The sequence below is a fragment of the Rattus rattus genome, chromosome 8, assembly GCF_011064425.1.
Source record: "Rattus rattus isolate New Zealand chromosome 8, Rrattus_CSIRO_v1, whole genome shotgun sequence".
NCBI classification, from domain to species: Eukaryota; Metazoa; Chordata; class Mammalia; order Rodentia; family Muridae; genus Rattus; species Rattus rattus.
The window spans coordinates 14,047,102-14,070,213 of record NC_046161.1 but is presented as its reverse complement, the minus strand read 5'-3'; the positions used below and the strand labels follow the sequence as shown (position 1 = coordinate 14,070,213).

At 36.3% G+C, this 23,112-nt stretch overlaps 1 protein-coding gene across 1 annotated transcript; it reads right to left on the bottom strand.

The window, feature by feature from the left end:
- Positions 1-53: 53 nt before the first annotated feature.
- On the bottom strand, positions 54-21,157 carry Chordc1 (cysteine and histidine rich domain containing 1). The gene is made up of 11 exons (XM_032909438.1): positions 20,947-21,157; positions 17,634-17,683; positions 13,869-13,925; positions 12,797-12,954; positions 10,493-10,596; positions 9,274-9,332; positions 6,005-6,075; positions 4,852-4,957; positions 2,743-2,862; positions 1,763-1,825; positions 54-1,545 (listed from the first exon to the last, which is right to left on the bottom strand). Exons 1-11 carry the CDS (start codon positions 21,008-21,010, stop codon positions 1,402-1,404), a joined length of 996 nt encoding a protein of 331 aa, XP_032765329.1. The 5' UTR covers positions 21,011-21,157; the 3' UTR covers positions 54-1,401.
- Between the last annotated feature and the right edge of the window lie 1,955 nt (positions 21,158-23,112).

The window sequence follows — 23,112 nt, the reverse complement described above, 5'->3', positions numbered from 1 at the left end:
ACAGTATTTTGACTATAATGAAACTTTGTGAGGATTCCATTAACACCAAAGAGTGTGGCAAATAAAGACCTTCAACTTTTATTTCAATCTAAGTTTATCTGTGTCATCTACAATTAATGAAAATAAAGTAGAACATATAACCATTATATGTGTAAAACTCTTCATGAAACCCTTAAAATAACTCCAAAGAATTATACTATAGTAACTTAACATAACATTCAGCTGATCTAAAATACAGTCTATAATTTTTCTGTAGTATATTACTTTTCTTGTCTTGACCAAAGCACATGACAGAAACAACTCAAGGGAGGTAAGGTTTATTATTTTGGCTCACGGTTCCAGAGGATACAATCTATAATGGCTGAGGAGGCAGCAGTGGAAGTATGGGACAGAGGTGATTCATACATCCTGACGGGATAAGACCAGCAGGAGTATATAATCCTCACCCATCGATATCCTTAAGGTTTCACAGCCTTCAAAATAGAGCCTTAAGTTGAAAGACCAACAGCTCAAAAGAAGCCTCCAGATACATTTCAGATTCAAGCCTCAACACACACCTTAATATATTTCAACAAAGCTACACATTCACAATTTAAATACAGTTTTTCATCAGGGAGACAGATATAATTCATAAGAGTGTTTAGACTACAAATCAGATACAATTTAGTCAAAATACCATAAAGAGTACTTTAAATAATCAGGAAAGAGATTTTAACATTATTGCTTACTCTTATGAATTTTAACCAAATTGATAATTCTATAATCTTAGTTTATTATCTATAGACTTAAATTATACTGCTTGCCAGGTAATGCAAGTATTGATGCAACTTTCTGAAATTAATTTAACTGCAAACAAATTATAAACTTAGCCAGCACACACATTTTGACTCCACTGCTTCAGAAGTAGTACTATAAAAAGTAACCACTGTATAGGGAAAAACAAAGAAAAGTCTTTTCCTTAAAAATTTTCAAGAATTATAGTAACGAATGTTCATGGAAAGGCCAATCCTATTTTTTTTTATATACCACTTTGCTTTCCCATTTAAGGGAAAAAGGAGCTATCAGAATTTTTTTTAAAAAAAAAAAAAATCCTCTTTCATTTCCTGTTCGTAATAATTTATACCAAAATATACTGTACTGCAGTTATACTTATGGGTCCTTTCCCTCCCTTCAAGTGTAAGGGCAACAACTATAGTTCTAGTGAAGAGACTTGAATAATCATATTATGCAACTCAAAAGAAGATAGAGGCACGAAAATTTAACAGACTTTGGCTTTGAAGAACCTCATGATAACCCTAAAATGGCAGATTAAAAACAACAAAACGATTGCAGCAGCAAGCAACTACATCACCACACACATTAAGAACTCTAAGTTAGACAAGGTTTCTGTTTCTCTTCTAATCAATCAGCTATATCTTTTTGTTTCTCCTGCTTTTTGGTTGTAGGTAGCTCAAGACTTGCCCACTGCATGGGCTCTGCCTTTCTCATAGTGATCTCAATCTTCGTTGCAGTCATAGTTACGTAACTTCGTTTAACATCAATCACCTATAACACACAAAGAGTAAGAGTTAACCTGGTGCTTTTAGTGGTCTCAGAAAAATACATCTTTATTCTAATATTAAAATCAAGCTTCTGGGGCCCTTTTTATGCAATTAAAGTGGTGATAGGACATGTTAAGGTTATATTCATAAACTTTATTTACATAAGCATTCTAAAAATGATTTTAAGCATCAGGACAAGTTGATGGATTCATAATACTTACACCCCATAGTTTCACATTTTGATGAAATTCTTTCTCTCCTTCAAATACAATGTGTACATTTAACTGAAATAGATAAGTTATTGTCATTATTTTTGTGGTAGGTATTGAAAAAACAACCTTAATACGTAATAACCATTCAATGAAACATTGAATCACACCAAGCCAAGACTAGTAATTGATTAAATTCATACTGAAGGTTTGTGAGACTAAGTACTAATTATAAAGACAATACTGACATTACTCAAGCCATGAGGAAATGACAATATTGAGCCCCACCATTTCATTTAAGAAAATAGTTAACTGGAAAAATTAGCAAGAAGATTTGTACTGATAAACAAGTATGTATTTTGTGACTCTTCTAGTTATTGCTAGACAACTTTAGAATAAACTCTACTACACTGTGAGGTTCACTTAAAATACTGTTTATTGTCGCGCCCACCTCGGCCAGCAAGGAAGACGCAACACGGTTGGATTCTTCTCAACAGCCTTTACTGTAGGACACCTTCATTGCTGTTACGGGGACCCTGAGCGGCAAAAGCGCTCACCTTATATACACAACAGTATGCTAATAATCTTTCAGGGATTGGCGGGGCACGAGTCACCCCACTGTCATCCCAGCTACTTGTCCTCCAGAGATTGGCGCAGCACGAACCACCCCATTAGCATAGTACCGCCCCAGCCAGACTGATACCAGGTGCGAACCCCCGCGCATGCGCAGTACTGTTGTTCACCACAGGAGGGCGCCGGATCACCTCATTATCATACAGCTGCCCTAGCAAGGGGACAAGCCTGCGCATGTGCAGTAAGTTGTTTACATTCAGACTGGGCTGGATGTCGGCGCCATCTTTACCACACCGCTCCCTACAGTTTATATGAAAGTCATTTGTGATTTTCTGACAGAAATAAGAACTGTTGAGAAAATGTTTACACATAAACAATGTGTTTAAGATAATTTCTACTGAGTTACTTAATATACTTACCAATGTACTATTTGCTTCTACTTGACTGAGTTCTGGCAGAGAATTTTTAGCATACACTGAGATGGTAACTTCACCCCCAGTCTGATGCCAGTCGTGTCTACATGGAACAACTTTTTTCCCCTGTAATGTAAGAAAAACTTTGTAATCTTAAAAACCACTATACAATCACTGTTTTCAAAAGTACTGGCTCAGCTAATAGAGGAAAAATTATTATGCACAACTAAGTACTTCATGAATTCAGGGCAACAACTTCTAAAGATCCTACTGAGAGGTTTAAACAATAAGTTATGATATAAAATATCTTAACAGTTTAAAATGTGAGTACTATCATTTCTCCAATTCTAAGGTTTTTCTTCTTTAATGTTACACTGTTACTGACCATTCAGGAGATAATTTTACAAGCCTCATTAAACTTTTATTCCATTTTAATATCCTATAGTCAACTAAGTATTGTCATAGAATGTTACAGCTTAGGGATGTTACAACTGGAAACATGATTCTGCTGGTACTGTGCCTGCTTTCCAAGCATGAAGCCTAAGTTTGGAACACCAGCACCTACATAAAGATGTTCATATGTGGTGGAATGGATCTGTAACCCTAATGGTGGAGGATTGAGCTCAAGATCCCACAATTGAATGAGCTCTAGGCTCAGGGAACATGAAATAAGGTGGTCAAACTTGGAACCTTCATGTGAGTGCACACTCATATACAAACAAATTGCTAGCTACTAACTTATGATTGTTAAATTATCTTGTCCTTTCATATTAACATGCAGATGTCACAACTTACACAAATCATCTTCTGACTGCTATTGTAAGAAGTAGCACTATTCTCCATTGCTACACTATGGTATTAGTCGAATTTCAAAAATAAATGGACAAATGGTGATGTTTTCTAAGTAAACTGCTCTAAGAAAGAAAAAATTAGCTACTAAATTCAGGGAATTCTGAAACACTTGTATTTCAAAAGAAAAAAAAATAAAAAAAAGCTACATTTAACCAGGGATTACACTTTGAAAATTTTCAAATAAAAAGTGATGCATAATTATTTTTTAAAGTTTAAACTGATATGGTTTGACAATAGAGAGAAATGTATAAACATAATTCACTTTCTGCTAGTAAAGTATTTCTGCAAGTTTTATGGTCAGTAACCTATGATTTAAAAGCAAGAACAATGATACCCAAATACCGAACATCCTCGAGTTAAAGCCTTGAGTTAAAGATACAAGTTTTATGAACTAGAAAGGATCATAAAATGTTATAGCAGCAAAACAAAACATTTGTTATTAATCATGATATTAAAGTAATAAGATTTAGGCTGGAGAGATGGCTCAGTGGTTAAGAGCAATGACTGTCCTTCCAGAGGTCCTGAGTTCAAATCCCAGCAATCACATGTGTTCACAACCATCTGGAATGAGATCTGATGCCCTCTTCTGGTGTGTCTGAAGACAGCTACAGTATACTCATATAGAATAATAAGTTTAAAAAAAAAAAATCTAGGGGTGAATGATTTTGTGGCCAAAATAAAAAAGAAAGATTTAAGTATTGGTTTAGTAACACTAAATTAATAGGAAATGTTTTTATAAAAGAATTTTAAGAATTGGTAAAGGGTGTGAAACTTTTATAAAAAAATTTTTTTAGACTTATTTTGCATGGATGAGTGCTTCCCTGAATGTGGTCTGTGTACCACATACAAGCATGGTGTCTAAGAAGTGATGAGCCTTGTGGATGCTGGGAACCAAACCCTGGTCCTTTGCAAAGAACAAGTGCACCTGACCACTGAGCCAACTCTCTAGCGCTTGTGAAACTAGTTTTAGTATGACAAAGATCTTTCAATTTTGCCAGGTTTAGGGTATTTTTGAAAATTTATATACCTGTATCAATACATACAAGGATTATTTTGTCAATAGGTATCACTGAGATATTGAGATTAACTACTTTGTACACATGCCAATGATTTACCCTAGCTTTAAGTATAAATGTTTTATTTGTGTGTGTGTGTGTGTGTGTGTGTGTGTGTGTGTGTGTGTGTGTGTACTAATCTCAGATCTCTCTTAAAAATGATTTAGATGAACACAGGTCACCATGTGACTTTGAAAAGGTTACTTACTGCATCTTTTTTAGTCCATACATGTTTCCCTCTTGTACATCCCTCTTGGGCTAAGAATGTATTAAAATCTGAAGTTTTTCTTCTACAGCAGCTCCAATATTTCATCCTTTAAATTAGACAATGAATTAAAGCCAGTATTATAATCATAACAAATGCAATTAACAATTAAAACTATAACTTTAAATATCTTGCAAATACTTAACTGTTAAAATATATACATACTAGGGAAACTCATTTTCAAAACCAGGTGTTATTTATTGTATCAACTCAGCTTTTGAGTAAATATATAAAACCATCACAATCCCAAGTCTAGTTTCTCATAAAGAATGCACACCTAGTTCCCTCATGAAAATACCAAAAAGTGGTATGAGCAGATAACAAATATTCACAATTCAGTAGGACAATAAAGAACATGGAACAAAGTAGAAACCAGTGTATCCACACATTATGGTACAATCACAAAGGCAAAACACACTACTAACTTAAGGAACAAACCTGCCCAGGGAACAAAAAAATTACAGATCTCCAGGTTAAAAGTCCTGAAGCACACGGAAGCAGTTGAAAGTGTAATACAGTACAATTTCTATATATTAGTTGTATATAATTATATCATAACAGAAAAAACTGGGAATTGAGAATTATGGAAAGCATGGCCTTTCCTGGATACTGATGCTTTCACTGCTTAATGGCTCAAAAATCAAAGTCCGAAAACTCAATGTCAGTCCTTTACACAAAGAAAAGTAAGTCGGGCAACACGGACATGCTTGTAAGCCATTCCACAGAAGGCTAAGGCCTGAGGATACTGAGGTAGAGGCTGTCCTCAAAACCCATAGGACCCTGCCTCAGATTAAAAAAACAAAAAAACAAAAAACAAAACAAAACAAAAAAAAAAAAACAAAACAACAAATAACAAGTCCAAATAAGATCACACTGCAGTCACAATGGTTACTTAAAAATTGGAAGCCTATTTTCCTCCCATGTTAAATGAAGGTAACTGCACTCACCCACTTTCTTAGGTTATTATAAGGATTAAGTGGTAATAATATAGGTAAATTTTTTACTATAACCACAAGGCAATGTTTAAAGATATAAAGGTTTAATTAACATTTTGAATCACTATTATAAATATTTTAATTAGGTATACATAAGTTACCCCTCGTGGAAAATGGGTACTCCAGAATGATATACACAAACTTCTTCTAGACTCTGTAGACCTTGGTATGTCTACAAAACAAAGACACAGAAAAAAAACATTAGCTGTTTACCTCGCACTTGCATCTGAAATACTATCTGAAATACTGGTTACATATAAGACCTTCAAAAATACTCAAATAGCAGCTACAAGAACACTGGTAAGTTCACCACGGAATGGAAAACGACCCTTTCGAACATGGTTAAACTCTAGACTTCTGTAAAGAAAGCACACAGAAAGGCAGGCAACTTACTAGATAAGATGGTTTTAGCCTTTTAGGCATGAAGTTAAAATGATTTATATTCAAGTACTCAAATTTACAGAAACATGTTGGAATCAAGGGACTTGTGCTCTCACCAGCAACATGATTTATATGTACAGTATATTCCCTCTGTGTGGGCATTAGAAATATGGGAAGTCTAACAATCACTTCTGAAATTTCAGTAGAACACTGATTTCTTATCCCTACAAACGGTAAAATGAGCTGCAGACCTATATATACATCCATGGTTTGTCTGGAAGATCCGGGCCCCACTGCTGCTGTACGTGAAGGCTCTACAGGTGAATTCACAAAAAGTCATGTTAATAAAACATGGATGCAGCTTGCAATATATTCTCTATTTTTGTATTCATATTAACTAAAGTACAGAAGACCAAAATTTTCGGTTTCATTTTTGTTAAATACAAAGTGCTAGGAGTTCATCTCCTTAAGTATGTATGTTAGAATCTGAACTTACTACTGCAACCTAAAAATGTCTCTTTTCTCATCTTATTCAAAAGCACCAAACATACTGAGTCTTCCACATCTGAATCAGTAAGTCTGTCCTCTCTACCTCTAAAGTTACCACAAAATCTTGTCAAAATCAATGAAACACACATTAGTTTAACCTCAAGAACTAGCAAATGCACGGTTCCCATTTCCCACTCTAACTTTCTCCTCTCTACTGGATACATCTTTCTAATTACTATCATTCTTCTCGAATTCCTTTGGTTAAAAACACCATCATATTCAGTTATAGGTGTTTCACACATTTCTCTCTGCATAAGAAAATGACTGTAGCTCAGAAGTATTTCTTAAATAAGCAAACAGAAAACAAACTTCACTGCATGAAAATTAAGTCCCTCTGTTTATCAATGCCATCATCAGCTCAGTGCAAATCATATAAAATATATCTGTCAAAGGACTTGCAGCTATAAGATTTGAAAATTATTAAGAAAAAGATGAAAAAAGGGAGGGGAGAGATTACATACACTTAACCTGAGAAGAACTGGCTAGTCAGCTAACAAAAGGTCTCAACCTCAACACCAGTGAAGAATATAAAAAGCAAGGGAGAAAACTGTATACTCTACCAGAGCTGCCAGAGGATAAACACTGACAGGATTGCTGGCGTAGACACCAGGGTCGAACCCATGAATACTGACAAGCAAATACCTCCACATCAGTTAAAACTGAACACACATACAATTCCATTTCTAGTCACTAAAGTTTCACACTGAAATACTTAGTGACATTACTTTTAAAAAAAAAAGGAAGAATCAATTATCAAGTGCAGTGTGCACTTTAGCAATAACACTCAGAGCACCGAAACGGGCCAGATCATAGCTATATTCCATTATACAAATCTAACAAACATAAGTGAAAAAAGATAAATTAAGAAAGATGACAATTTTTATTATTCCTATTAATTACTATCAGTAACAAGCAAAAAGTAAATGCTGATAGAAATCTTTGAAAGAAAAATGTCAAATGGTAGCTAAGCTGTCCATCTCGATACTGCCATGTTCGTTTTGAAAGTCCTTAAGTTTTGAATAAATTTCCCCCCAGGAATCTCAATCCAGGAGATTAGAAGGCCTAAATCCAGTGCCACGGCAAATGGAAAGGCCAAACAATAATGAGTTTATGGTAAGTGGGATCGTACCATGACTGGGACTGCTTAATTATACATATTTCTAGCCCTCTATTTAAGGCTTAGTCTCACTCAGCCAAAATGGACTTTGGGTGGGTATTGTTCGATCTCTGTCTCTCCTCCCAATGTCATCACGTGAATACTATTAATTAATATTTTTTAACTAAATTATCAAAGATCGCTGGCTGAACTTGGCTTCTTGGGACATAGGCTATGACCTTAAGTCCTTCAATTACCCAGATTCCTGAATGTCCAACTATTCAAATTATACCATTAATTGTACACCCATCAGCTATGTGCCTGGCACATAGCTAAGCATTCAAAATATAACAAACAGCAAACAAAAGCATATTATAATCCTAACCATGAGATGGAGGTAGCTGGGAACAGAATGAGAGAGGGTATACAGAGCAGACAGCAAAAGGTCTCATGATGTTTAACCATACTCTACATTTAGACATTTCTCAGCAAGCTACTCTCTGGAATAACACTATCTGGTTTTCTATAATAGAGTCAAAGCTCCTTTCCCTTTTTCTGATTCTACTTATGACAGAGCTCTCTCCCTGAATTGGACGTGGTGGTACACAACTGTAATACTGCCTCTCAGCTGAGGGAAAGGACTGGAGTGTGAGACCAGGCTGAGAAAGACTTGTTTCAACAAACAAAACAAAACATCTCGCTGAAGCAGATAACGGCTTACCATCAGTTTGAAGTAACCCAGACCCTTGTCCTGGGTTAGGCCTTTTACCAGCTCATGTACTTCTTCACCCACTCCTTTTAGATTACTGCTCAAGCCCCATGACATTGCCATCTGCTAAGCAGCCTATCTCTAAAGTGTCTTTACTTGTATGGCTCCTCTGCGGATAGCTAGTTCACATTTATCACCAGCCCTCACGCCTGAATTCTTACCCAGTGCTGCTGACACATCTTATGTAAGTAGCCCCCAACTGGAACCACTGTAGTCGCTAGGTCTATTGTATTTATTTCAGCTCTGCCTGAATTAATTATTCAATGGACTATTTTTATCCTGTCCACATTAGAAAATGCTGCACAGAATATTTTTGTTTGATACTACTATTTTCAGCCCCTGAAACTTGTTGTCTAGCATAGTGTTTACTAAATGTAATCAAGTAAGATTTATTGCCATTATGGTATCAGAGGTTCCCCTTAGAAGTCTTACTGTATTTATAGCCTTAGTCTTCAGCAAAGCGCCAAACATGGAAGTGGCATGCAACTATCTGCTAACTTTAGAGTGAACCGCAGTCCTTTGCTTGAATAGTAAAATTTTACTGGCTAAATCCAAAGTTTTATTATAACATATACCTTTGAACACCCTCCATTTTTACAAGAAGTCCCAATCTTAATTTCATCACTGTCTTCTTCTGCAATGAAGAAAAAAGGTAACATGAGATTTTTTTAACATGGTTTCTTTTTGAAACAAGAATAAAACTGCAGTATTAAAATAGTATTGTATTATTCCACTGTTGTATTATTCTTTTTTTAATTGGAATTTTTTATTTATATTTCAAATGTTGTCCCCTTTCCCAGTTTCCCATACAAAAGCCCCCTATCCCATCCTCCCTCCCCCTGCTTCTATGAGGGTGTTTCTCCACCCAACCACCAACCACTTCCCACCTCCCCACCCTGACATTCCCCTACACTAGGGCATAGAGCCTTGGCAGGACCAAGGGCTTTTCCTCCCACTGGTGCCCAACAATGCCATCCTCTGCTACATATGCAGCTGGAGCCATGGGTCTGTCCATGTGTATTCTTTGGATGATGGTTTAGTCCCTGGGAGCTCTGGTTGGTTGGCATTGTTGCTCTTACGGGGTTGCAAGCCCCTTTAGCTCCTTCAATCCTTTCTCTAACTCCTCCATTGGAGACCCCATTCTCAGTTAAAAAGTGTCCTTTCTTTTAAGACAATTATAATTCAACGGGGGAAAAAAAAAGAAAGAGAGAGAGAAAAACAAACAAATGTACATCCCAGCACCTGAAAGGCTGAGGCAGATGATTCTGAATTCTAAGTCATGCCAGATCACACAAGCTGTTGGAGCTACTGGACAACATCTTGTCTTAAAAAAAAGCTTTATACCTACTTTTTGCTTATATGTCCTCAAATAATATGTTATGTTTCAGTCTACAATGCAGTGATCGTCCAACTTTATAAAATATTTTCTCGTAAAACAGAAATTGTAAAACAGAAGTCATAGATGATAATTCTTGTCTCTTGATACAAGGCAAAGATGAAATGGATAATAAAAATATTTTATATGATGCCCAAAGAAACATTTTAGTTTTAAGAATTTTAACTGCTAAAATAATTTAGGGCTGATAAGTTTTCACAAAGACATAATCAATGAACCAAATGTTACTTCTATGGTGTTATTAGCACTTGGGAAGGAAGGAAGTTCTCTGCTACAATATGCTGCATCTTCACACAGTGCAATGTAGCTAACTCTTTTGACAGAAAATTACTAAATTAATGTCTACTACTTAAAAAAAAAAAGTATTTAAAACAAAGAAAGAAAAAACAATGTCTTACCTTTTTTATCTTCTTCATTCCCAGATGACAGTTTAAGTTTATCAAGTGCTTGTTTTAGGGAAGCAGATATTTTTAATTCCAAGTTTGTCATTGGCTCATCTGGGCTAGAGAATTTTGAAGTCTTATTAATTTTGGTCATCATTAATAGACCAAAGTACGTCTTTGTACTTCAAATTGATAACCTTAAAAATATTCTATGAGATGTTAATTATCTGTACATCAAGTTATTTCTAATTGATAGTAAATGGCATAACTTACCAACTTCTAATTTTCAATAAAATGCTGCATTATTAAGAAATTAAGTTTCACATATTCACACCACTGCTAGCATTAAGACACAACTACACAGTGGACTGTCAGAAGGGAGGAAAGACTAGGATTCAAGCTTGTAAAGATGAATAGCCCCCATGTAAAGGATTGTAGAATCCTCTTCAGTCCATCTTCAAGCAAATTCTCAAGCACTAAGTGAAAACAAATTCATCTGTACTAACAGACAATTTACTTATGTGGAGAGTATAGACTTTTCAATTTAGATAAAATTTTATGACCATGAAAAACCACCACCATAATGATTAAATTACACACACACACACACATATATATAAAATTTGTTTAAGCCTATTCAGTAGATATTAGGTTATTATTAAATGTAGCAATAAAAAGATCACAGGTTATTTACTCTGCATCTACAATGACTTATAAAACATTACTGAAGTACACTAGAATCTATAACTCATGTATCAGATAGATTTAAAATGAAACAGTTAAGTGCTGGAGAGCTAATTTAGTGGTTTAGAGGACTCAGTGTTCTTCCAGAGGATTGGGGTTTGAGTCCCAGTACCCACATGGTAGCTCAAAAACTGTTTATAATTCTGGTTCCAGGGGAAACAGTTGTTTTTCATGGGTACCAGGTATGCAAATAGTCAATCCCACATGCAGGCAAAATATGCCCTTACAGATAAAACAAAGTAAAAATTCTCATAGCCTCTTAAGTAAAGCTTATATTTCTGTAGTCCAAATGGTAACAATTCATACTGTCATTAAATTTTAGCACTCTATTGAGATGTAACAGATTTAAGGATAAACTGTACTGTAACAAAATTGTTGTCCTTTTCTGGTATTTGTTTAACTGCCTAGGTTAGTATTTGATAGTCTCTTAAAACAATTAATACTGCAGATAGAATAAAAGCATTTTGATCTTTTTTTTTTTTTTTTTTTTTTTTTTTTTTTTTTGGTTTTTTTTTCCGAGCTGGGATCAACCCAGGCCTTGTGCTTCCTAGGCAAGCCTACCACTGAGCTAAAATTTCCCCAACCCCTTAGCATTTTGATCTTTAATTACAGCCTATACCTCAAAATATTAATGAGCAAACAAACATCAAAAGTCAGAATTCTTATTCTGGGGCTATATTATATACTATTCTATAAATTTACTTAAACATGATAAATGAAAGTTGGAAATACTGTAAATTTCTAATATAAGTACAAGTTTCAATTGGTTTTGATGATTTTTCAGGCTTGTACTTAAGAACTCACCTGAGGAATTAATCTGGAGCCAAATTCTTTATATTCTCCATCCACTATTTAAGTGCAGATTGAAGAATCTTGTATTACAAGAGTAAGTAAACCTATTAATATAGTGGTTCTCAACCTGGGGGTCCTGACGCCTTCAGAATGGGGTCAAACAACCCTTTCAAAGGAGTTGCCTAACACCATTGGAAAACATAGATACTTACATTATAGTTCATAACAGCAACAAAACTGCGGTTATGAAGTAGCAATGAAATAATTTTATGGTTGGCAGGGTCTCCCATAACATGAGGAACTATATTAAAGAGTCTAGCTCTAGGAACCACTGCATTAATGTATTTCAATATAAAGTATAGTGTGAACAGGAGGTGATTAGATTAGAACAATCTAGTTCTACTTCAAGCTGAGCAAAAGCTATTTTTAAAGTATTTTGACAGAGAGGGTATCCTAACTCAAGTAAATGAAAACTCACTAAGTACTAATCTAGATGTACAGTAAGTGACTAGGCCTCTGTGACTCTTCAATTCAAACTACTCATATAAAAGGACAATTCTTTTACCAAATCTCACCATGCCACCATGAGACTGACACACCAGAAACAGAGATATACAACCATCCAAGTGTGCACGCACACCCTCAGAAGTCAAAGGGTTACTGCCAAAGGAAAAACACACAGTGGATACTGCAAATGTCTTTATATAAAATGCTAAAAGAAAATACCACCAGTAAATTCCAGTATGATACCATCACAAATATAAGTAGCTATATAGATTATACCTTGGCCTTTTTATTGCTTCTACTGGTTTAGGGGCTTGAATGATGTGCTCCTGAAATTTGGGTTTTAATTCAGATAGTTCCTTCTTCTCAGTAGTCTTGACTTCGGGCTTGACTGGTTCCGGTGGCTTCTCACTATTATGCCTACCTTTTGTACAGCCCTGTTAGTAAAAGATATGAATCAACAGTTATCTTTCACCTACTTCATGTATGCATGTTTGTATTTTGGGTGTTTTAAAGACCTTTTCTAATTATACATGCCAAAGCTCTGTATTCAAAAAGGTCTCAGCCTGTAGTATCAGTTACTCAAATGCATGTCTAGCATGAACAAAGCCCTTGGTTTGATCTCCAACACTACTAAGCCTGGCATGGTGCCTGCCACCTCTAATCTTAGCACTTGTATTCGAACGTAGGAAGATCAGGAGTTCAAGGTCAACCCTGGCCATAATTTGGGCTGTGTAAGAAGACCCTGCTTGACATAACATAAACAAAAACAATCTGAGCTTCCCCTTTCCTATTAAGCTGAAATATGACCTTAACCCAAATAATTTATTAAAATTTATTTTTCTCATCTATAACACTGAACTAATGATTGTTCTTTCTTGGTGCCATATAAAACAATGGACCATCTCATTGATGTCATGATGAAATTCACTGCCACTAATTGAAATTGTTTTTATTTTTTGGTTTTTTATTTATTGATAAACTCTATCACAATTATCAGCCCCCCTTTTCCTCTAGTGCCCCATTCAAGTCCTCACATCAAGTCACTGCAGTACTAGGAGTATGTGCTCCCAATCACTGCCTGCCTACAAATTCCTTCTTGATAGTCTCTTCAAGAATACCAAAAACCAAGGACTTAAAATGACAAATGAATTGTTAACATAATAAAATATTAATTCCCCAAGGCAAACCAAGATTTTGGAGGTTATCGAGAAGATGCAGCCCCTTTATAAAGGATTGTATGGCCTGATATTTGAGTCAATGGATATCAGTTATCTGACTGCGCAATCTGGAGCCTCCAGGAACATGTACTTTTTAGGAAAACAACACAGAGGAATAAACTAGTACTTACTACAATACTTAAGAAGTCAGAAAAATCCGTTGTTCTTCTCTTACAGCAAGACCAACCCTATAAAACAAGGAAAAATAACAAACTAAAAAAACCTTAAAATCATGTTGCACTGATTTCCTTGAGTCCTGAAATTACGTACACACCAGTTCAGTTTTTGTACGCTGTTTCGTAATCACACAAAATGATTTTGTTTAAAAAAAAATAAACAATAACTTCGTAAAAATAGAAAACCAGAAGCTGCTTTTTTAAGAATAGTATTTGAGGGTATTCCTAGCCTTCACCACGCTGCCACCGCTCTCTAACGCAGAAGAAGAAGAGAAATAAGTAAGGAGATGCTGAAATACCGTGGCTGGCTCATACAAAGCAGACTGTCCACAAACCCACCAGTGGTAAAGCAATCAGGAAACAACTGGTTACAAAAGCAGCTCGCAAGAGTGCGCTCTCTACTGGAGGGGTGAAGAAACCTCATAGTTGCAGGCCTGGTACTGTGGCACTCCCTGAAATCAGATGCTATCAGTCCACTGAACTTCTGATTCACGAACTCTCCTTTCAGTGTCAGGTAAAAGAAATTGCTCAGGACTTCAAAACAGATCTGCACTTCCAGAGTGTAGCCATTGTGCTTTGCAGGAGGCAAGTGAGGCCTATCTGATTGGCCTTTTTGAAGATACCAACCTGTGCACTATCCATGCCAAACGTGTAACAATTATGCTAAAAGATATCCAGCTAGCACGCCGCATACTCGGAACGTGCTTAAGAGTCCACTATGAGAGGAAACATTTCATTCTCAATTTTTTTTTCCTTTTCTTCCTGTTAGTAGTAGTTCTGAATGATAGATATTTTTTCTATGGGGTCAAAGGTACCCAAGTCTGTAATTGCGAGTGGAAACATAGGGGACAGAATCAGGAATAGGCAGTTTCTCCACATTCATTCCTGTGTGAATTTTTAATATAAATGCCAGATGTAAAGCATTAACACAAGCAAAATGTCTCAGTGAATACATTTCAACAGCTCAACTTTATGATAATTACAAATAAACCTGTTAAAATTTTGTGGACAATGCCAGAATTTGAATTTTTTAAAAATTAGTAAATTTCTTATTGATGGCAAATAAATGGTGTTTGTAGCACTTTATCTTACAGTAGATTCCATGCATTCACTATACCTTTCTCACAGAGTTGTCCTACATGCAAGTACATGTTTTTAATGTTGTCTGTCTTCTGTGCTGTTCCTGTAAGTTTGCTATTAAAATACATTAAACTCTATCTATCTATCTATCTATCTATCTATCTATCTATCTATCTATCTATCTATCTGTGGTGGGGGTAATAGTATTTGAGTTTTTTAAAAAAAAAGTTTTTGTTTTTTTTTTAACATCATCTATTGGATGAGGGATGTAACTCACTGGAACAGTTCTTGCCAGTGTACACAAGACCCATGTTCGATTTCCAACACCTTCTCTCTAATTCATGTATTTAAAGGATCTGAGGAGTAAGGTGATTTACTTGGGAAAAAAAAATCTACTAAGTAACAATTAGAGTACTTTAGTTTATAAAGTAAACTAACCTCATAGCTAGCGGCAGAGTAGACTGAAGCAACTGAGGTAAGTGCAGTTCTAACAAACTATCAAGGACCTCCTGGGTATTAAAGCAAGGTGCCTCAAAATTAGGGAAGCAGACAGTCTGACAATGTCCTCTGCCTACCAGCACAGAATACTCTTAATGAATTATCCAGAGCTTAAAGAGGCCCACAGTAATAAATGATTTTAGTGCTTTCCCATCTTAAACCCACATTGTCAGTTTCAAGTAATAAGAGAAGCCTTTAACTGACTAGAATATTAAAACCAATGAAAATAGTAAAAGTTAGGCATTCCCCTTGGTTATGAAACTGACTGCTCTGGTATTTAAAGCCTTCATCTTGATTCTTTTCGCAACTCCTAATAAAAGCTACGAGGAACAAAAGAACAGAGGCCCTGTTTGGAGCCTCTCTGTGCTGCTTGCCTTTTACCTCCACCTATAAGATTTACTATTGGTTCTGTCACTGTATTCTGGCCTCTTAAGAGCTTGTTTGCCCTTTCTTCTGGCCTTCATCTTTTTCGTGTCTGGTGCTATGCCACTGAAGAGGTCTTGTAATTATTTCACTCAAAAACCAGACACTTTACGTAGTGTACCATGAACAGCGTATTGAAGGTGGTTTTCAACTACTTTTACTTCTAATTGGTAGAGAGTAAAGAAATAGAATATAATATCCTTGTGTCCCCAAAATAATATTAAATTCACATGGGTAGTTTCTTACAGCATTCAAGGTTTGGTAGTGATTTTTTTTTTTTAACACTACATGCTCTTTTAAGGTTCTCTCCTGTTTTTAAAAGAAAAAACTGAATTTCCTGAATTTTTTTCTTTTCTTGGATTGAGATGCACATAAACCAATTACTAGAGTTTAAGGAGTGCTGATATTATCTACAGTCTTCAAAAAATGTATTGTTTTACTGACTTTTACATGCACTTTTTGTATTTTTCCCTTCCAGTATTTCTGATTTCCTATCCATGGGATGCTTCCCATTTCTGCAAGTCTATTTGTTAGCATCCTCTAGTTATCACCTATAGTCCAGTTATTCTTAGGTCACATTTGAATATATGTCCTACAGACAATATCAAATCATTCCACTCCTAAACAGAAACATTTTTATTACCCTCATTTTTGCTGTTGTGTTAGTTTTTATTTACTCAGTTCATTGTGTGCTCAGGTGTGTGTCCTCTATTTTTTTCCATCTAACTTTTTGAGACAAGGTCTATCACAGAACCTAGAGCTTGATATTTCATCTAGACTGGCTTCAGAGAGGCGCCTCTCACCCTGATTTTTATGTAGGTGCTGGGGAATCAAATTTAGGTCATCCTCTTGCTCGGATGGCAAGTGTTGTCACCGACAATTAATTCTCCAGATTTTTGTTGTGTGTCTGTATGCTATAAATACGTACTGCAAACCTTGGCTTTCCAAGCCGCTGGATTCCATGGTTTAGTAAATTTCAGGTAATACAAGCATTATACAGCTTGCTAGTTTCATATTTAACCAAATGAGTAGTTAAATTTATGTTAATTACAACAAAAACACTCTAATGTCATATGGTGAATATTTGGAGAAAACATTGTTTATATTAATATTTAAGGAAAGAGAGAGAATAACCTGATGTTGACAAATTAATCCTGTTTTAAAAATATGTAAGTCACTGAGAACTTACATACCTCATATCTCACTAAGATTTTTTTAACAGGTACCATTGAACATTCAGTCAAAAAAACATACAAACAACCCATGAACAAGAAAACCATTCTACCATTTCTCTGACTCTTCAGCTTGCTAAGGAAATAAAGGAGAAATAAATATGGTATCATGTTTCCAATAAACTACTCCAACTTAAATGTGTCTAAGCACTAAACACCTGAAACAACCACTTCTAATACCCAGGGGAGGCCTTTCTTGTTAGGCACAGTGACAGAATAAAGACTGAGACCTATATAACTGCTTTTATTCAACTTCAAACTTAGGAAGGGAATAAATCATTAAGAAAGTGAGTTAGAATGTAAATAAAGTAACTCCATAATTGAAAATATCACTGTTGACTATCGTTGTCTTTAGACACTCTGCTTAAAGTACCCCAAAATGGCCATCAAGAAAGTAAAACTAACAACAAAGCAAAAAAGTAGGTTTTTTATATCTTTAAGTTTATTATGCAAATACAAAGAAACTGAAAAGGTATCTTGTTCCTACCTTTAGGGCATCATGAAAGACAGGAACGCCTGGGTGGTATGTGCAAGCATCTGTTCAAAAACAGAAAAGGAAAATCACACAGCTGCTTATAAACACAAGTTTATACATCGCTCCTTCCTTCAGGTGTTAGGGTTTCAACCTATTTCAAATGTAGGCAATTACTCCTTAAAACTTTATTAACTCCTTGTATTAAACACTGTAAGTTAAATTTCTAAGAGTATGAAACATGGACAAACTAAACCAGAACTATTTAAGGATAATGTTCAGAGATTTTCAATATCAGTGGTTTTTATCCTTCCTAATGCTGTGACCCCCATGTTGTGGTGACCTCCAACTATAAAAGTATTTGGTTGCTACTCCATAACTGCAATTTTGCTGCTATTAACACTTCTATATTCTTTCATTTTTTGTAGTAAAATTTGCTTAAAACTTCTAATCCTAATGAGTCTAAAAATCTCATACATGTACACAAGGTTTCAGTCATACTCAACTCTCTTACCTACTACCTATACACACCAACCCATCTCCTTCCGGCTGAACTTCTGGGTCCAATTAGTGCTGCCTGAATGAGTATTCAACTGGCTAGCCACTACCCTGAAGCAAAGTAACTCTTCCCTAGCAGCCACCAACTGACAGCAGACCCTCAGCTTAGCCTGAGGCTCACAGCTCCCTTCCCACTCAGTGCTAGGATTTGTAACTAGCTGACAGCACAGAGGCACAGCACTCCTACCCATCTGCCACTAGAGGAAAATAGCAAACTGAAGTGTACTTATAAACCTATCCATACAAGGTTCCCAAGAAGTTCTCTAAAAAGATAGTTTGAAAAAAAATAACATTTTAGTAACTGCTGTAATATCTAATTACTAAATTAACATTCTTAACCAATTCCTAGATCACAAGAAATCATAGGTTTCTACAGTCTGTTTCCTTGTTGCTATTGATCATTTCCTATTTCCTGTCTCTCTCCATATTACAGAATAAAAGTTTTAACTTTTTAGTTCTTATGCAAAATGCATTTATTACCACCAGCAATGTGGAATGTTTTGTTTAAAACAATCATAAAACACACTTATTACTTGACAACACAGTGCCATGAGGGTAGAGAAAGGAGGTTTCATTCCTCTGTAAATGTTTTAACCCATTCAACCTTCCAAGTTTAATTCCTTACAAACCAGCTCCTAGTGTTGCCTTGAAATCTCTCTACCCTCTGTTACTAGGTTAATATTACCTTTTTAGTAAGTGCTGGCCATGTACACGAAAATAGTAGTTAATGCAATGGGACAAGAAGAGGCTATTAATTATGTACAATATATTTGGAATATAGAAGTTCGGAATGGAAATGTGTATGCACAAAGTTATGAAGTTGAGAGGTAATCACTTAAAACTGAATTTAATGTACAGTCACTGCTGCAGTATACAATGTATAAACAGCCAAGTCAGGAATATAAAACAGTCCAGAGGTCAGGAATAGCTCCACCTTCATGGTGCAACTGGCATGAATGAAATGGGAAAAATCACTGTTTTCAAAGGTAAATGAGAATTAGATAGACATTTCTTCTCTAGCATTTATCACATTTAACAGTTTTCCTGAAATTCATATTTAATGATGAGAAGTGACAACACATTAGTGGTTAAGTTTTGAGGGCTTTTTTTTACACAAGTTTGGCTGAAATTTTCACTTGTCATTCATAACTGCTGTGCTATTTGTAAAAGTTTGTGTTTTACATATGCAAGTTACAATTCACAGTTCTTTTTAACATGTACTTGAATTACAAACTTAAATGTCTTATCATTTTGAAAAAGTCCAATTTTTGTATACAGGCAAAACAACTAACTTAAAACGGCATGAAATATGGCAATACACATAGAAAGTATACCACACCACTAAGAACGACAGGACTGCACACAGACTGGCAGCTTCTTACAAGTAATACATCTATCACTGTACTCCTTAAAAACCAGAACATATTGGGACCTTCAACGCTAATCTTTTTATTTGTAATTTTAACATGTAAAGTCAAATGATTCCCAGTCTAATAAAGTTTCTCCTAAACCCAATGTTATCAACTGTCACTCATTCAACCAATTTACTTGGTATTTGTCCCTACTTTCTAAAACATTTTCCACTTTGCAAAAGTGAATAAACTTTGGCCAGCTGACTGGAGTTTCCTTAATGCTGTTAATAGCCCCAAATTCATGACTGTTTATTAAGGCTTTCCTAGCCTCTTGCTCCATTTCACACATACATACACAGACAATCTTCCAACAACAAGCTGGTCTCTCTCCTGAACTATGGACGGGAATCTTGTACCCTAAAAATACTGCCCCATGCTACAAGACATCAGTGTATTCAGTATTGAAGTAGACTATGCACATACCATGACAGTTTAACATGTGCTCATACATTGGCTGCATCTTTCCCTTTAAATCCTGTCCCCATCTTATTTTGAAAGACGTTACTTGTGTACCAAAATAAACCTTTTAAGTACGTCAAGCGTGAGAAAGGATCACTAAGTAAGGAATTGGTTTTAACCTTTTTCACCAAGCTGAACTGTGTTGTTACTACCATGTGCTGTTCTGGTCTGCGAAAGGATAATTCCGTGTGGTTCAGTTATATAATAAAGTCCAATACCTTGCATATAAAGAGCATACTATAATACTATTTGAATCTTGAGATTAAGATTAAATTCCGCAATAGTCCAGTAATCTGCATAAATATTCCACTCACTAATGAGAGTCACACATACCTCTGGTTTCACCCAGCACAGGTGCTTGCTTTCACTGTGCATTCTAAATTAGACCACACTGGTTTTTGAAAAACCATTCGGAGCTCATTTTATGCTGGAATGGCGAAGTTTAAATAAGCTGGAGGCTCCCAGCAAAAGTATGCCGAAAACGTTATTGTGGAGCGGATGTTTAAGAGTCATTTCCGCAGCCCAGCCCGGTTATTTAAAAAGCAAGTCATTAGACAAGTGACTACGCTTTTCTCTAGTACTCAATCGCTACAAGAAGTCTAATACAAAAACCGTCCATTGTGCACCTCTTTATCCTCTCACGCCCAGGAATCACGGCGGTGCTAAAGTGTAAACCGGGTCCGGATAGCCCTAGAATTGAGGAAGTGCAGGGGATGCTCACTGAGGAATGAGGGGCACCGGGGACACTGAAGCGCCCGGCCCTGAGCTCCCGGAGAGGGTGAGAGACCAGGCAGGCTCCCGGGGGCAGCATGAGGTGAAACGAGGTGAATCGAGGTAAAGGAGGCCAGGGGTCGGGAGAGGGAGACCGGGGGAAGACTGCGGGTCACGCTCCTCCTTACCATCCGAATTGGCCTCGGGGTCGAAACGCTGGCCACAGCCGCGGTTGTAACACAGGAGCGCCATTCCGCTTTCCCGGCGAAACACACACCACCCAGGACTAGAAGTGAATCACTACGGCAATCACCGGCACTACTGTTCAGGCCGCAGCTAGCTTCCGGAAGCCGCCGGTACTGCTTCAGGAATCTTCCCGAACGTTCCGGTTGCACAGGCGCAGAAGAGACGGGAAGAGGGGGCCAGAGCCGTGCGGTGTACCATAGATTTCCTGCCGGACTCCTAGAGGTGAGCACAGTGGAGGTGGACCCGGACAGCTATGGACGAGACACTCTCGGGCGGAAGCGGAAGACTCGGAGAGCCGCGCTCGCTTTGTGCTTGCCCCTCCCCCAATTCTCCACCGGTGCTGTGTGCTGCGCCGCACGCAGAGTTCTCCGCGCAGCCGCGGTCGCTTGGCAGAGAGTGAGAGAAGGGTGAGAACAGCCCCCTTTCCGGTCCCTCGGCCCAGATTTGTGCAGCCTCAGGTCCTGTGCTGTCTTGGGACTGCTTCAGTTACCAAGAATTGAGGTTAAGTTGTTTTAGAAAGGCAGAACTTTGAAATGAGCAAAATTATGTTTTGAGTGCAGCCCTAGAGTCAATCACAATACTAAATTGAAATTTCACATTAGTTATCACTTAACCTACTATTCAATCTTTCTGTTGGTCTTGTAAAATTTTTAGTGTGCAAAACACATTATTCCATTAATAGGCAACTTGCAAACAGTATTATCCTCAGTACATCCTTTCTATATGATGCTTTTGAAATAGCAAACAGTTTTGATGACTGAAATTAGTTATACTTTTCCAGTGATCCCAAGTTTACTAATGAAGATCTGCTCACAACTTTCCCATCCCAATAATAAAAATTCTCATTTTGTGTATCCTTTTTAGGTCTAAAAATATCAAATTTATGTCTTATTACGATATAAAAATAAAATGTATTTAAGTTAATAGGATTTTCATTTTATGTCATTGCTATGTCATTTACACTCACTTTCTTCTATAATCTCACCAATTTACAGCCTATTGCCCCCCCCACTTTGGAAATAGCTAATACCATGTAAAATGCATAAGCCTTTTAAATACTTCTAATTTTTAAAAATCTATATATTGCCAATTGATTTCTAAAAGGTGGTATCAACTTTCACTTTAGCCATAGATAGCTACTATAATCGACCATAGAAAATAATCATAAATGAGAAGAAATGGATAAAGAGCTCTAATTTTTTTTTATTATGGCCAGTTCCAACATTTCAGTGTCACAACATCATTAATGGGATTATTAGATGAGAGTTTAAAATAGGCTTACCATTTAGTGTCAGTTGGTTTTTACTGATATGAATTTACATTCAGAAAAAATTTCTTACAGTACATAAATTGAAAAATACAAAAATAGGACAATAAAATGAGCAGTTCTACCACTCAGCAATAACTGTAGAATTGCTAAAATCGCTGATAAATTCGTTTTCATTATTCAAACAAAGAATTTATACTTGTAGATGTTAAAAAACAAACAAACAAAACACCTACAAAGGGTACTAAAGCTACTGTTTGACTCAAGTGTTTTCTCCTATCCCTTATTTTATAATATCTATTACCACCCTGCTTTCCACTTCTAAGACTTCCTCTCTGTTGTGGTTTAAATAAGAATACCCCCCACACCACCCAAATAGGCTCATCTTTGTGAATGCTTAGTCACCTGGGAGTGGTACCATTTGAAAGGATTAGAAAGATAAGGGGCTATGGTTTTGCTAGAGGAAGTATGTCACTGGGGGTATGCTTTGAGGTCTCAAAAATCCAAGCCAAGTGGATAATAGTGATATGATGATAGTGTACTAAACCTAGGAAACTGTAAGCAATCCCCCCGTTAAATGCTTTCTTTTATAAGAGTTGCCTTGGTCATGGTAGACACGGTAGGTCACTGATTAGGACACTCTAATTGAGACTCTAAATGTTAAAACATGCAGAATTTGTCATTTTTATTCTCTATAATATTGGTAACTTTTACATTCTTGGCAAATGTTTGACTACTGAGCAACATATCCAGCTCTAGTATTTATATTTTTTGGACTTTATTTCCCGTAGCATAACACTATCATGGGCTTATGCATGTTGTCAAGAATGACAATATTTCC

Bases quoted from the DNA above. Each gene is read 5' to 3' on its own strand.
- Chordc1 (XM_032909438.1), bottom strand. From the start codon at position 21,010: ATGGCGCTCCTGTGTTACAACCGCGGCTGTGGCCAGCGTTTCGACCCC. The intron at 17,684-20,946 runs GTAAGGAGGAGC...GTTTTTGAACAG, and splicing joins CCCCGAGGCCAATTCGGATG to ATGCTTGCACATACCACCCA. The intron at 12,955-13,868 runs GTAAGTACTAGT...TTTTACTAACAG, and splicing joins CTGACTTCTTAAGTATTGTA to GGCTGTACAAAAGGTAGGCA.